Here is a 16,305-nt window from a genome sequence, read left to right as displayed (position 1 = left end):
CGCTTGACTCGGTGTCTCTGCCTGTGACATCCCAGTCTGGCCACAGCAGGAGTCCTGACGCCATGAAGAAAGGCACTGATGTCCCGGGCTTGTCAGGACAAACAGGCTTCGCCGTGGATTTCGGAAACAGGTGGAGGGGGTGGCGCAGCCCCCCATGCCAGCGGTTCCGGGGGCTGCAGGCCCGGCGGCGTCGGGGGCGAGGGGAGTGGCGAGGGTCGGGGGAGGAAGATGAGGAGCAGGGCCCAGCGCGCAGGTGTGGGGATGTGGAGTGAAACTGCAGCCGGCGTCAGCGGTGGTTGCGGGGGCCGGTGCCCCCGGGGTGGCTGGTGTTGGGGCGGGGGGTGAAGTCTCCCTCGCCGGGGTGGCGGGGGAGCGGTGGCGCCGGGGCAGCGGTGGCGCGGGTCCCGGCGAGGTCAGTAGCTGCAGTGGCGCTGGCAGGGCTGGTGGATGAAGGTGCCGGCGTGCGGCCTGTCCCGGCGCAGCGGGCGCTGGCGGGCCCGGTTCTGCCGCTGCAGGGCCTTCTGGCTGAGCCAGGGCCTCTCCGCCCGCTGCCGGGCCCGCTGCACCCGCCGCGCCTGCCCCACTTTCTCCAGGATGGCAGCCTGCACCGCCAGGGACCCGCTGCGGTGCGGGACGTGCTGCTCCAGCCGCGGCTCCGGCTCCTCCCTGCGGAGAAAGGGGCGTCAGTGGCTGCCGGCACCCAGCCCTGACCCTCCCCGGCAAGAAGGGGACCAGGGTCCCCACCCTGCACCGTGACGCCGTGTCCCCAGGATGGACGCGGTCCCCTCCTGCCCCAGCAGCCTGCCGACGGTGGGGAGGCTCCAGCACAGGCGGCTCCAAGGCAGCAGGATAAATTCAGACACCACTAGGAATGTGGTTGTCCCCATGGTACCCAGGTCCCTTGAGCCCAGTGGAGGGAAGCCAAGCCCTGACCCATTTCCATCCTGTTTGTGACCCATCTGGTCCCCTGGCCCGGTTCTGGCTCCCTTTGGTCCCTTTCAGCACCCTTCAGTGCTGAGGTTCCTCTGAAGCTCTTGAGATCAAGCTGTGTCCCTCAGGAAGACTTCACTAAGACAGAAGCCCTGGAGGAAAGGCGTCCGCCAGCCTGGGTGGATGTTCACCCCAAATTCTTGTGCTATGGGTGAATCAACACGTGGCATGGGGGATGCGCTTCCTCCTCCCTCGCCCTGGTGAGGGGCTCCCGTGGGCTGTGCTGGAGGGCTGGGACTTGGGGGGCAGCAGGGACCCCAGGGCATGGCAGGGACTGGGGCTCCCCATGAGCATGGTCAATGATGTCCTATTGCCACGGGGCACCCATGGGGAGGGGGCAGAGCTCCCCAGGGGCTGCAGCGAGCCTCTGGGCCCAGGGAAGGAGGGTGGGGGCCTCCAGCCCACACCTCCTGGGGGAGGAGAGGACGGTGGGGCCATTTCTCTTTAACCTTTCTCACCACACTAAGCTGGACTTTGGGGCAGGAAGAAACACCTGCATCCATGGCCAGGGTGTCCTGGTCGCCTGCAGCTGTGGGACACCCATGTGCTGGGCCAGTACGGAGCCAGGAGGGGATCAGGGGCTGCAGCACCTCCTGCCTGGGGGAGCTGGGGGGAAACCACTGTGTCTAAAGGCCACCTCGTCCCATTGCGTTTGCTCTGCTTGGGCCATAACTGTGCAAGACCCCGTGTTTAAGCCCAGCCTGGCAAACCCTCCTGGCCTGGTGGTGGGGTGACAGGTGACACTGCTTGGGGTAGGGAAGGGGACACAGCCCACCCCCACTGCAGCCCAGTGGCAAGATCATGGTCCTGCGCCCATGGCTTTCAACATGGTTTTGAGATCACCTTAGCAGAATATTTTGGGACAGAGAGGCTGCCAGCTGGAGCACCTGCCAGGTGTGCAGGGTGCTCTCTGAGGTGGGACATGGGACCATGAGGTCCCGCACAGCCCTACTCCATCCACGGGCAGCATGAGTGAAGGTCCATTGGGCGTACACAGTGATTTAGGACACCAGGACTGACCATACACCCCAGTTCTACAGCGGGCACAGGGGCCAGCAGCCCCTGGTGAGCACCCCCCGGCCACACTCACCCGGCAGCATCATCGTCGGTGCCCTCCCCTTCCACCTCGAGAGTGCTGGTGACGTAGACGGACATGCTGGGGTGCTCAATGAGCAGGTCCTCCATGGGGCTGCTCCCCATGCCGTCGGGGCCGGGCCCCTCTGCAGTAAAACAGGGGGGTGGGGTGACAAACCAACTCTCGTCCATCAAGCAGGGACCGGCCGGAGCCGGGGAAGCGGTCGGGGGCGGTGGGGGACCAGGGGGTGCTGGGCGGGATCGTGCCAAGCGCCCGGTACCGCCAGCGCCTGCTCGCCGGGCTGCGCCAGGGCGGGCACGGCTGCCTGGGGTGGCGGGGGTGCAGAGCCATGCGGGGCACAGCAGGGACACACACATACCATGTACAGTAGGGAGGGAGGGGGGAGAGAAAGGGGCATCGTTAGTGCAAGAGACACCCCACCACCATCACCACCGCTAGAGACGGGCACGGCGTCGCCTCACGGGGAGGGAGACGCCAGCAGTGCCCCCACCGCGCCCCAACCAGTGCCCGCTGCACCAGAGCGGCTGCTGGCGCTGCAGGGTCCCGCTTTGCTAAGCCAGCAAGCAATGGAAATATTTCTGGTCAGGTAGTTTAACCAAAAGGTGGGAGAAACCACAGCAATTGTTTTTCCTTCTCAAAAAGGAAGGAAGAAATTCAGCTGGCAAAAAATGCTGCTTTTGCCTGTTGTTACGGCACCTGAGCCGTGCCAACCCCCTCCAGAGGAACGCCGGCCCACCTGTGCTTGCAAACACCACCCAGCAATTCGCAAACATTGAAATCAAGCACACATACAGGAAAAAAACAATTCACACCTTTTTTTTCCTGGAAGAAACGGGGGGGGGGGGGGGGAATAAAGTCTTCGGCAAAGGTTTTCACCACACCTTCAGCTTCAGTCCATTAGAGGCCGAGTTTTGGGTGGCTGATCCAGGAGCTGCACCCCACATCCCTCCAACACCCCAGCCTTCCTCGCCTTCCCGGCCTCACCTCCACCCGGCAAAAGCACTTGGGCTGGTGCTTTTCTGGGCTGCCTGTGCTCAGAATTACTGGTTGTGTTATGGGAAGGGAGCCTGCACCTGTGGGGCTCAGTGGAGTACCCAGACCCATTCCCGCTCTCACCACAGGGATTCAAAGGAACTGGTCTTGCAGGAGAATGTGGTGCAGTATCTATACAGCCATGTGTGACCCTGCGGTTGGGTGAGGGTGCAGGGGAAATCAGAGGTGAATGTGTTCTTGCGGTGGAGAAACAGAGTACACGAAACATGAGGCCGGTGTTTGCAACCCAGCGTGTCCCCAGCTCCTCACGCAGACCATGTCCCAGCCCGGGGCAGGCCACAATTAGCCTTGTGAACAGGAGAGCGTCTTTCTTCAGGTCAGTGGATATCAAGCTATTAATAGTTGTTGACATGCCAGGCTGGAGATTATTTGCCAGCCTGGAGAGCCCAGCCGAGCGCTCCGGTGCAGCAGCACTCCCGCTAGAGCGGGGCTGCGGCGTGGGGAGCAGCGCAGCTGAGCCCGGCCCCAGCCGTCCATGGCTACCTGTCCCACCCTTTGCCAAGGTGGGTTTTAACATCACAAGGAATATTTTGCAGTCTCCAAATTCCAGGGTGATTTGCAGCTGTATCACTAAGCACCGGGAGATTCTCTTTGCTCCCTCCCTGGGTGCTGAGCAGAGCCAGGCTGGGTGGTGGGCAAGAGAGGCATCTGAAACGCTCCTGGGAGAGATGGTTAATTTGGGTGCATTTTGCAACATGTGGGTCAAAGACCTGACTGAGAGGGAACGAATTCAGAGGCTTGTTCGGCTGCCCTGCTGTCGAAAGGAGCCAGGCTGTGAGATGGGAAAGGATGGACGCTGGAGCCAGTGGGTTTAGTTTTTAAAGTGCTTTGCATAACTCCAGCCTCACAAATGGGGCTGACATAAATCAGTCCCTCTCTGGTCAGGGAATGCTATGGGGAAAGGCAGCGGCAGGGCCAGTGGGGGTTAGCAGTGGGGCGGCAGGTCCCAGGCAGACGCGCTGCTGAAAGCCAGCTCTGCACTGAGAGCTGGGCCACGGGGTTGGAAAAAAATAGAGCCTTTGGTACCAAAGTCCTGCCCGGGTCCCTGTGGAGATGGCTGCAGTCTCGGATACAGGGGATGAGGGCCCAGGCCAGCGTTTCTCTGTCTGGGGGAACTCCTGGCTCCTTCTGGCACGCTTTGGGCATGCTGCAGCGCTGCCAGCTGGCCCTGACACGTGGCAGCTGTGTGCCCATTGCTCCAGGGACCTCCCTGCAACCAGCACCCTCCCATGTCACTGCTGTGACCCCTCTGGGACAGGGACCAGCGAGCCCAGGGGACAGGGAATCCTCCATGGCCGCCTGTGCCCACACCACCCACCCACCTCCAGCAGGTTCCCTTAGTGCTCCCACCGGGCTCAGGGCTGTCCCTGTTCCCCACCCACGTTCTGGTCCCCTCTCCAGCTCACTGCATGGGGCAAAAACCCTAATGAACAATTCACATCATGAAAACAAGCTCTGCTTTCTGCTCAGTGCATGGAGGACAGGCAGGGAGCATCTGCTTGAAGAACAAATACCTGCAAGAGGGAGGACAAAACCCTCCTGCTAAACCTGCAGGATGCATTTGTGATCCCCTGGGCTGCGGCGCCACAACTAACCAGAGGCTGCAAAAGCAGAGCATGGCCACCGAGCAGCTCCTGCGCAGGCAGGCTTGTTTGTCTAAGTTCACTGCTTGATTTGCAAGCAAAAGGTCATAAAATTATCATTGCAATTGGTTGAGTCATCAACCCTACAATAGCAACGCCAAGGTCTTAATGGAGCTGGAGAAGCTCTCGGCACACAAGGAATTTGACCCCCCTGGCTGGTGTCAAACAGGGCTCTGGATGGTTGTCGCTGTCCCCGGGAATGGGAACCCTGGAGGGATCTCTAGGTACAGGGACCTTGCACCAAACATCCCTTGTCTGCGTGCTATTGGCATGAGCACCGTGAGCACTGGGAATGACTTGGGAAGATAAGCCCTTTGGAACTGATTGTCCCCGATGGACTCAAATGACCCAAACGTGTCCAGATTGCTGGCGGCATGTCCCCAGCTGGGACAAGCAGGCACTGCCGCTGTGGGCCCTCGTGTGGGGAACACCCCAGCCCCCCACCAGCGCCCAGGACCAGGTTTCCCCAGGGGAACAGGCTCCCCGTTTGCTTTCTGTAAGGGCATCACGAGGAGTGGCCGAGCCCAGCTCCTCTGGGAAAGTGCTACCCACGGCACAGCTCGGCCGAGCCCACGGCACTGCCGCGGCTCGCAGGCAGACAGCCCACACAGACCGTGTCCCCCACCAAGCCCCCAGCACCAGCATCACCCCAAACCCTGGCTGAGGTCCCCAGGCTGGTGCTGTGCCAGAAGGCACCTGGGGGCTCCCATGCAGCCCCAGCTGGGGACACCGCTCCTGCTGCTGCTCCCGTGCTGGCAGAACATCGGGAACCACCGTGGGAAGAGGAGAGGGAAAGAGAAGGAGCAGGTCGGGACTGCTGTGGTGACCACAGCGCTGGGCATCAGGGGCAGGGCAGGGGAACCAGGGGAGGAGGGATGAAGGGCAGAGCTGATCACACATGGTGGAAGCTCATATGCTGTCACCTCTAGGGGTTTGCCCAGCTCCAAAGAGACAAGGTACAGCAGAGGCTGTAGGAAAGCAATCTCCCCTCCTTTTCTCACCTGCAAGATCAATTATGAGCCAGCCATCCTCCTCCTCCTCCTCCTCAACCAAGGGTTTGGGCTCCTCCAGGCCCTCCGGCGTGTTACTGTCACTGAAGAAGAGGCTGGTGAGGCGCTGAAACATGGTGGGAAGCAGTCCAGGGGATAGATGGTGAGTTAGAGCTACTGCTGAGTACTGGCTTCCAGGCACAGAGATGGGAGCGACAGGCAGGGAGGGCAAAAAACAGCACTCGAGGTCTCAGTGCTGGCAGAGATTCTTCGCTGCTAGCAAAATCGTAGCTGAGTTAAACAGCGTGTAGTGCAATTCTGAGGTTCTTCACTTGGCTTCAGTGCAAAGGCCTGTAAAAGGGAAAGAAAAAGGAATATTCCATTTGGACTGGTAGGCAGCGTGGCCCTCCTGCATCCCAAGGGCTCCAACAGGCCGGAGGGGAGAGTGGAAAGGTGGCTCCAGCACTGGTTTGTGCCATGGATTGTCCCAGCTCTACCCTCTCACGGGCAGTGTGCACACTGAGGCAGCAGCGAAGGGCTGGGTGCCTGCACCGTGTCCCCTTCCCCAGCGGTGGGTGTCCCGGGGGACCCATCCGCGGAGCTGGCAGGGCAGAGCCAAACACAGCCCCAAAGCCAGGCTGGGACCTGCCTCCCCTGGCACGGAACAGGCACCGAGCATGGCTGGTGGCAGAAACTTTGCTGGAAGAAGAGGGCAAATAGTAAGATGCTGCTGTCCTCTCTGAGAACCAATGGCACGAGCTGTCCCCAAAACCCACAGCCACACCAGTGTGGCCGCCCTCCCCTCCTCAAACTGCATCCCAAGAAGTCCTGACCAGCGTTTTGCTCCAGCTGCACCTGTGCCGATACCTGCTTGAGGCTGGTTTAGTTCTGAAAGTCGTCACTGCCGCGCTGTGTGTGTATCTGCAGGGATGCTCTCCAAATGCAGCTGTCACCCACCAGCCCCCAAAAGATGACACTGTCACATGTGTCATCACTGCTCCTTTACAAGGACCTTACAAGGAGCCACCAACCAAAGCACTTGGCTACGGGTGGTATCTCGGCCCCGAGCGCACAGGCAGCAGCGCAGGACCAGCGGGTCGCTCCCCTGCAGTGGGACAGCGTGGGGACGGCGCCATCCCAGCCCTGGGCGAGACTGCTCCATCTACGCTCATCACTGGTTTACTCCTGGGGAAACACATTCCCTGCAGCTCAGGGAGATTATGGGACTCATTAATTTTATTAATGACTGCAAAGCTCTCAGAGAAGCACAGACAGACAGCAGCCACAAGGTGCAGAGTGACATTCATGCAGGGAAAATGCTTTTTGGTCCAGAGACATCAAAGGGCATTAAAATACCACCCAGAGCTAGATGTGGAGCGAGAGGACAGCCGTGTTATGCCTTGCTTGGCACATTGCTGTGGGTGCATTTAGAGGGCAAACCCCCCATCCATGGCTCTGGCCAAGGTGACATAGAGCCTGCAAGAGGTTCTGGACGCTAGTGAAACCCCATCTGTTGTGGGTAACACAGACTGGGAAGGGTGGAGGGAGGCAGATGTGTCTGAGCTCTGGTCCATACACGTGCCAGTTCTCCAACGGCTCAAGTTCCAGCCCAGACCACCGCCCTGTTGAAGTGGCCTCTCCAGGCTCAGCGTTGCTGGGACGGCTGCCCAGCGCTTGCTTTGGATCTAGGGCTCAGGCACATTGGTGTTTACTCGCTGTGGGACTGTTGTGCCTTTTGCCTTCTCCTGGGTGCCTCAGGAGGTACAACATCTGCTCCACAAAGCAGAAAATGAAAAACCGATGGGGCCTTTCCCCACGAGTGGGATCCCCTGGGCTTCAGGGGCTCCTCTTGCACCTCTGCCCCGGGATGCAGAAGGGAGTGCCAGAGCATGAAGCAGCCTCACGACACCCGGCTCCCCCTCGCTGGCATGGCCGGGGCAGCAGCGTGACACCACCTGTCCCCTTGAGCAGGTCTCCAGTTCCAGGTGACTCCAGTTGCGTCAGAGGTGCAGAACAGACCAGGCGGCTGCAGCCATACCTGGCTCCAGACCCCAGTGCCCAGGGGTCCGTCCCCCTCGGTGCCGCTCCCGCTGGGATGGCAGCCGCCCCAATGTGCTTCATCCCTTCCACCTGCACCCAGATCCACCCAGCCGCAGACAAGCCAGCCGGGTCCTGGCTGGGACAGCATGTTCAAAAGGGACTTGGCTGGGACTCATGGAGCCTCTCACCACGGTGAATCAGAGTTTGGTGAGGATTCCCCACTCCATGTCCGAAGAGGGTTCTGGCCTCCCCTGGAAGCACTGAGTGAAGTGTTTTGGGGCACTGAGACACAACAGAGTTGTGTCCTCTGAGCGCAGCGAGAGCTGCAGGTTCAGCCAACACAGCCCTTACCTCCCAGCCCCCCATCAACGCCACAACTGCAGCAAAGCCACGGCATTTCCGTTATCCTCCAGTGCGCTCACAATTAAGTTGGCCAGACACCTCCCTTTCCTGGAGCATTAAAGTGTAATAATATGTTAGGCAAATAACATGAAGAGGGGCTGATATCCAGCTGGGTGATGAATGGAAATCAGCCCATTGCACTCTCTCATGTGCTCTGTTCTTTGCACAGTGGAGATTTCCCACCCGCAGGACCCACGTGCGCACCCGCTCGCCATGGGCCGGGCTGGCGAGGGGCAGCCATGGCAGCCCTGGAGGCTGCGGTGCACAGACCCATCTTCATTACATGCCTGTTCTCCCTGCCTGCAACCTGAAATCTGGCAGCTGCCTGCAGCGCTTGCCTATTTATTAAATATCTTTTAATATTACATTAATATTATTATTAATTAAATATATAATTGTGGCAGAAACCCCACTGCTCCCAGGTACCTGCTAGTGATGCCTCAGGCCTTCCCGCTGTTTGCTCCTCCCCAGGTCCCCATGCAGGAGGGAGAGGGGCAGGAGCACCCAGCAGCCCAGGGAGGCTCCGGTCCCCCGAGGCCACCATGGCCCTGGCCTGGAGCATGGCCAGCAGCGGGCTCACGCGCTTCCTGAGCTGGGGCAGCTCTGCCCGCAGCATTCCAGGCCAGCAGAAGTGCTGGGCCGAGGCTGACCCCAGCGTCACTGTGCAGCTTCTCAGGGTGACGCAGCAGGGCTGGAGGGGGCTGGGGACAGCAGCACCCCTGTGCTGCACCCTGAGCCTGCCGGGCTGGAGAGGACCCTGGAAATGCCCTTGGTCTGCCTTGGCCAGTGGCCTATGTGCAAATTTCAGTCTTTCCCCCTGACGTGCATGTCACACAACAGCAGAGAGCTGGGGACAAGAGCTGGCACACAGGGGAGGGGGGTCCAGTGGCCCCAGCCCAGCCACAAAGGGAAGGTCACCCAGAAGAGCACCCAAGCAGCCACCACAGGCCAAGGCCTGAGCCAGGCAGAGATGTTCCCTTTTTTCTCAGCACAGGTGGCCCAGAACGAGCTCACCGCTGGCCCGCGGCTGGCTCGGCACACACGGCCCTGCCAAAGCTCCTTGCCCGATGGCCCGGCATGCTCCCCTCGGCTCCGTGGGCTTGGCTTGGAGAGCCCTCAGCAAGGAGTTCATCCTCAAGTGTGTTTAAAGCCAAATGATAAATTACACAGTCAAAACAGTGAGCACAAAACCTCTTATTTTGTTGAAACTTGACAGCAGCTTTGCTGGACAGGAGCAATGCCAGTCTCACTCTCCACCAGTGCACTGATGGGAAAGCCAGGAGCTGAAGTGTCTGGACACCACAGGGGCCCACCCTAACCGGAAGATAATTTTCCTTTCCTGAAGACACAAGACGCAGCAGTTATTATTATTTTCAGTTGCCCTCTCTCCCAAACTTCATTTTCCTTACCTCTCTAATTAAAGGCCCTGGGATAGCCACAGTCCCACCACACACAGCCAGCCCTGTGTTAACAGGCTGCCAGGGGCCATCCTGCTCCAGAGCAAACCCCCAGCACAGTGGGATGGCTGGGGCAAGGGGCTGGCAGGCAGTGCCATAGCTCCAGGAGCAGCAGGAACGAGTTAAAAGCTCCCCCAAGAGCAAAAGATGAGATGGATCACTTTAAAGGCTCATTCCCCAAAGGATTTAGATAAGGCACCAGCTGTCCCCCTGTGTGTGCAGGGAGCATGGGGTGGCCTGAGCCAGTGCTGGGGTCTGTGGTGCACGGGTGGGCTATGCGGGGAGGGCAGAGCTCGCAGGAGCAGCGCCGTGGGTGAAGCAAACCTGCCTTGCTCCATGAGCTCCCACTGCCTGGAGGCACCACAATCCCAAACAAGAACCTGGGGAGGTTGGTTAACTGGTAAAATCTGCAAGAGCAACCATGGGTTGGTGGCAGTGTGGATGGTGGTGGCAAACACAGGTGCTGCACCATGCTGTGATCCTCAGGAGGGGCTGCCCTGGCTGCCTGTCCTGAGCAGGGCAGGAGCTGGGCAGAGGGACAGACAGCGTGACCAGATGGGCTTTGTGGGAAGAGCAAAGGCTTCCTGAGAGCCAGAGCTGGATCTTGGCAAGCAGGAACCAAAATGAGCCTCACCCTTGCTTTATTCTCCCTGCTCTGAAATCTTCAGCACCGCTGTGTTAAAGAAGCAGGATCAGGCTCTTTTATCACCGAGATGCACCCTCGGCACGTTTGCAGATGACACCCCCCGAGTGGTGCAGTTGACGTGCCAGAGGGACGGGATCCAGCAAGAGACCTTGTCAGGCTGGAGCGGTGGGCACATGGGAACCCCTGCAGTGCTGGTCCAGCTCTGGGTCCTCAGCACAGGACACACATGGAGCTGCTGGAGATGGACCAGAGGAGCCACAGGAATGATCCGAGGCTGGAACAGCTCTGCTGGGGACAGGCTGGGAGAGCTGGGCTGTTCAGCTGGAGAAGAGAAGCTCCGGGGAGACCTTAGTGCGGCCTTTCAGTGCTTAAAGGGACTTATAAAAAAGACAGAGAGAGACTTTTTGCCAAGGCCTGTGGTGACTAGACCAAGGGCAATGGTTTTAAACTGAAAGAGGGTAGGGTTAGGCTGGACATAAGGAAGAAATATTTTATGATAAAGGTGCTGAGACAGTGGCCCAAGTTACTCAGAGGAGCTGTGGATATCCTATCACTGGAAGTGTTTAAAGCCAGGTGGGATGGGGCTTTGAGCAACCTGATCTGGATGAAGATGTCCCTGCCCATAAGGGTTGGATTAGATGGGCTTTGAAGGTCACTTCCAACCCAAGCTGTTCTGTGAGTCTACAATCTCTCATCTGCCCCAGAAGGCAGCAGCTCCTGGCCAATGTGATCAGTGCATCATCCTTGAGTCACTCCAAATCCTCCCCACAAGCCACCAGGAACATCAGCTCCTCAGTGTCACCACCACAGAGAGTTGGGGGTGACTCTCTTGGCCCTTCACATAGCAAGAGGCTCCTTGGCCAGCTGCTACCAACCACCTCCAGATGGCCACATGCCACCTCAGTCCCTGCAGTTGCCACCAAGCCCTTTCCCACCTGGGACAGCCCACAGCCATCAGCAGATCAAGCTCCAGAGTTTCTCCAGGTTTTTGGAAAGCCAGCACTTTCCCTGAAGCAAACATTTGCCCCATTTACACCATGGAAACCGGAGCTGGCAACCTCAGGGGAGCTGCAGTGCAGGAGGGACCTGGAGTTGTCCCTGCAAAGGGATTTAATTCACTGCTGCCCAAGCAGTGCCCTGTCACCAGGCAGAGATGGTGCCCACAGAAGCAGTTTGGACCAGGTGGTGGCTTCTGTGTCCCTCCAGTGGCCAGGGCTGCTCAGAGCTCTGGTACCTTCTTTGAGGCCACCTGTACCTGGCATGGCCAGTGCTGGGGCACAGTGGCCCATGTGCCACATCCTTGGGGCTGAGCTGCCCCCACAGCCACACACCCACCCACACTGCTGTGACTGTCCCCTGTCCACTGCCAGAGCCGGTGTCACCACTGCAGGAAAGCTGCCACCCTTCCCAGGCTTCCACACACCCCCTCGCTCAGCATGTCAACCCCAGGCCACTGCCAGCACGAGGGGACAGCCCACGGGTGACACTCACCTGGGGACAGATGAATTTCTTAACCACTGAAGTTTATCAGAGTCCTTCCGGAAAGCCTTTTAAAACTAGCCCGAGGGTATTAAATATTAAAAGTTAAAGTAGGAGTAAGGAAACCATAATGTATAGAGTTGTTTTTTTCCTCCTTTAGAAACCTTGACACAATAATTAGTTTTCTGAGTCACTGTCACTGCAAATAACCCCGGAAGCCAAGAATAGGCAACAGGATGGGCAGCAAAGCCCTGGGGTGCGCCAGGAGCTCGCCAGGGCAGGAGCCGCAGCTTCGCAGGACCGGCAGCTCCCAAAGTCACAGGCTGCAAGAACAAGCAACTCCGCTTGGAAGTGGCAATAGGCTCCTCGAAACTTTCCATAAATACTCGGCGGCAGGAGGGATGCTGCTGACAAGCGGCAGAAGCGGTCCTTCCTCGGCAGAGCTAATAATACCCCACGCAGTCATCGCAGCAGGCATTGGAGGTATAAATCAGGTGCCTTCCTCCAGCCCACTTGGGACATGTTATTTTCAACTCATTTTACCTAAATTAGACAAGTGTTTCACAGGCTGCTCTCACCTCGCTGTATGTACCAAAATCCTAAACCTGGCATGGAAACACAAAGTGAAGGAGAAGGGGCTCTGGGAGTTGGGCAGGGGGCTGCACATCACAACAAAAGACCAGTGAAGCATCCCTGCACTGTCCTCTGTCCCTCCCCATCAAGAACGGGACCAGAGCTGGCAGGGGCCAAGACGGTTTGGCAGGGCTGGATTAATGCATTTGGTCACTTGGCAACTGCTCCTGCTGCTCCCTCCACTTCACCAGCTGCCTCATTTATGGGGTTCCCCTGGGGAGCACTGGCAGAGCTAGACCCTGAGGCTGCTGCTGGCACAGACTCCAGCAAACCAGAGGCTGATCCACAGCCAGAGCCTCTTCCACTGCAGATCAGGGAAGGGGTGGGGGGCGAAGGCAGAGAGTAGTTAGAAAAATTCTCCAAAACACTCTTAAAGAGATTCTTATTGACGGCAGCTGAAGCCAGCACCTGGACGTGCTTTCTCAGCCAGCCCAGGAGCTCAGCATGGACAATGTCCCCATGTGCTCCTCCAGATCCCATCTGAAGGAGGGGTTCTTGGGCTCGCAGAAAGGGGGTGTTTTTCCTGGAGCTGTTCTCCTCACCCGCACCGTCTCCCTTGCGTGAACTGCTGCAGGAAAGGTCCTTGTCCCAAGGACAAACCCGACCTGCTGCTATTTGATGGCATTGTACACAGCCCTGGAAAAATCTGTCGGTGGCTGGCGGGGTCTGAGCAAGCAAGACGCTTTTAGATTTGCCATGAGCCATCCTATGAAATTTCAGAAGATTCCTCTCTGGGGTGCAGTAGGTGAAGCGTCCCTGGGAGCGCACGTGTCAGGAGAGGAGCAGCCCCAACACCACACCCTCCATAAGTCGCAGGAGGCTGAATACTAGAACCGGCAAGTTGGCCTTTGATAGCGCAGGAGCCCCGAGCCCCCCAGCTCCGTCCCGCACCTGCCCAGGGCCACACGTGCGCTGGGCGAGACCTGCCTGTGCAGGGCCCGCTGTGCAATTAGCACTAAACAGCTCTTAGATAAGAGTTCACATCTCAAGTTTTTCCAGTCCTGCTACGAGCCGGTGATATCAGTTTATTCTCAAGGGGGAACACTTCCTTTATGTTTTTCCTTTTCAGTTCAGCCAGATAAGCACCAATTTGACACAACGGGTTCCTGACGGTGACAATGAGCTACAGCAGAAAACTATAAAAACTATACAATATAAAAACTATAACATACAAAAAGAGAGGAAAGATTTATTTTAAAGAAAAAAAAAATGTTCCTGGCACTTTTTAGACTAAGGCCAGTGGGAGAGAAGGTACAGTGCAGTCCTGTACCGGAGCCCAGCACCTGTTTCTGGGATGGTTTCCTACCCCAGCAAATTATCGACAGCGCTCGGCACCCGCCCAGCTCAGCCCTGGCTGGTGCTCTTGCTCAGGCTCCCTAAGCAGGGCTGTAGCTCTCCTGCATACAAGAGATATAAACGTATAGATATAGTATTAAAAAATTACAAATGCCCCTTTGAACATGTTTCTACAGTCACTCTCCAGAGAGTCCAAGTTTTCCAGCAGCTCAGCCCCTCAGATGGGAGCAGGTTTAGTGCCCAGGTTCAGCCAAGCTGCTGAGGCCCCTTGTTGACCTTTTAGCACTTAATGATATTTTTGAGCTGTTCCAAAGTAGGTGCATTTTAGAGCAGTAATTAGACAAGTAGCCACTACACATGACACCCAACATAACCAGGGCATGGTGGTGCTGCCAGCGTCCTTCACCCAATACGGCTCCTTCCCAGGCACCACAGTTAATAAAAATATGTAAGCACACACCCAAATCTCATTAAAATCACTTGGATTTACACAATAAATCAATATCTACAGACGGAGGCATTCAAAAGCACCAAGTATTTGCTGGAAAGCAGGTAGTTAAATAGAAAATACAGATGTAGCTGTTTCAATATTACATCTATTTCTATATTATATATTTATATTCTCTTTCCAAAAAGCCCCGTTTTTCACCCAAAACAGCCCCTCATGAAAACTGAGAGACATGTCCACGTTTGCGATATACCTGGGGAAAAACGCAGCAGAGACGGGCGGGCGCTGCCGGCCGCAGAGCTGCGGGACACGGGGACACCGCGAGGGGACCGGGACACGGGGGGGATGGGGACACCGCGGGGGGACCGGGACACAGGGTGGGCGAGATGGGGACACCGGGGGAAGGGGGACGGGGACACAAGGCCGGGGGGGTGGGGGACACGCCCAGGCGGCACCGCTGCCGCGACCCCCCCGCAGTAGCGGAAGCCCCCGGCAGGCCGGGGGGGCCGCGCTCCGCCGGGTCACCGCAGGACAACGCGCCCGGAACGCGGGGCAGGGGGGACAGCCGTATGACGTCTCAATGTCATATGCAAATGAGGCATACGTCACTACCGCGGAGCCAATAGGAGCGGAGACCAACCTCGAATCTTAATCCGCTGATGAAGAAACAAACAACAGGCGCGGGGGGGCCCCTCTGCCCCCCCCCCCCTCTGCCGACCCCCCCCACCGACCTCCCCCCCGCCCCGCAGGGGGCACCGGGAGCCCGCGCAGCCCCAGCCATCCCGCCGCCCCGGCCGCCCCGCAGCGCACAGCCCCGGTCACTGCCCACACTGACCTTGCCCGCAGGGGAGCGGCGGCGGAGGAGCGGCGGGAGCGCTGAGGTAGTGCCGGTGCGGGGCCGATCGCGCGGTTCTGCCGAGCGCCCGCCGCTCCCCCGCACAAATCGGGACCTTCCGACAGCTGATCGTGGCGTCACAAAGCGGCCCGCCCGCCGGCGGCCACAGCGGCCAATAGGAGGCGGCGCCGGGAAGGCGGGGACCGAGGGGTCGGGCACCGCCCACGTGAGCGCGGGGTCCCGAGTCGGGGAGTCCGGGTCCGGGAGGGCTCAGCGCGGGGGGCTCGGCCCCGCTCAGCCCCGAGCCGGGCGGCGGCACCGGGCACGGGAGCGGCTCCGCGCAGGGCGTCCCGCTCCGTGTGGGGCCGGTCCTGAGGGGACACGGTCGCCCGAAGCCGGGTCAGCCCGGGCCCCTTCCTTGCCCTGCGGGACGCGGCAGAAGCCCCGCGGGGAAGGGCGGGGCTGCAGCGAAGGGAGAGCGGCGGGCGGCTGGGAAAGCCGGGGCTGTGCTGGGGGAAAGGCGAGCTCCGGAGCCGGGACGCAGCGGAAATGGGGAGGAAATGCATGAAAAATAAAAGAAGAGCTGGAGGAACAAAGCTGCGGCCGGGCCCGGGGAAGCGGGGGGCGGGGAGGGAGCGGGCGAGAAGATGCGCTGGTCCCGCCGGCTGGAGGAACCGGCCGCGCCGCGGGTGGGGACGGGCAGGGGCTGAGGCTGACGGGGGAGCGGCCGCGGCCCCGCCGGACACCCGCTGCCTCCTCCCTGTGGCGCTGCCCAGGCCTCTTTCAAAGAGAAACCGTAATGGGACACGGATGAGGAGGCTGGAGGTGAGTGCGCATCTGAAAGCCCCGGCCGTGGCGCCCGGACACCCCCCTTCCAAACCAACGGGTGTGGGAGGGGGGGCTGGTACCTGCGGGCTGGTACCGGGAACATCCCATGGGCGCTACAGCCTCCAGGATGCTCAACAGCACCGGGTTCACCTTCGTCCTCAGCATGGGCTGACCATGGGACCAAAGTTTGGTTTGACATCGTGCCAAGCTTGTCACACGGCAGGAAATTGTCCCTATAAAGATAGAACACTTATTAAAACTGTCATTAATAGAGCAGTTTGTGTGTCTGTGTCATGCATGGTACAGTTAGGACTCATTTGGTACCACAGGTGAGAATTCCCCATCACAAATTCACAAGGGGCAAAATTTAATTGAGTCTTATTCAACCTACAGTCACAAATTAAAGAACATTTAGTCTTCTGTAATTGAAGGATCTTGCAGGAGGGCATAAACTACCTCAGGATGAGAGC

General features: G+C 58.8%; 1 protein-coding gene across 1 annotated transcript; it reads right to left on the bottom strand.

The window, feature by feature from the left end:
- Positions 1-208: 208 nt before the first annotated feature.
- TP53INP2 (tumor protein p53 inducible nuclear protein 2) lies at positions 209-15,102 on the bottom strand. The gene is made up of 4 exons (XM_080354644.1): positions 15,008-15,102; positions 5,784-6,122; positions 2,081-2,390; positions 209-666 (listed from the first exon to the last, which is right to left on the bottom strand). Exons 2-4 carry the CDS (start codon positions 5,905-5,907, stop codon positions 414-416), a joined length of 687 nt encoding a protein of 228 aa, XP_080210770.1. The 5' UTR covers positions 5,908-6,122; positions 15,008-15,102; the 3' UTR covers positions 209-413.
- Positions 15,103-16,305: the final 1,203 nt, after the last annotated feature.

This window comes from Nesoenas mayeri (assembly GCF_963082525.1).
Source record: "Nesoenas mayeri genome assembly, chromosome: 16".
Taxonomy (NCBI): domain Eukaryota; kingdom Metazoa; phylum Chordata; class Aves; order Columbiformes; family Columbidae; genus Nesoenas; species Nesoenas mayeri.
Note: the sequence above shows the minus strand (reverse complement) of the source record. Positions and strands in the feature narration are given on the sequence as shown.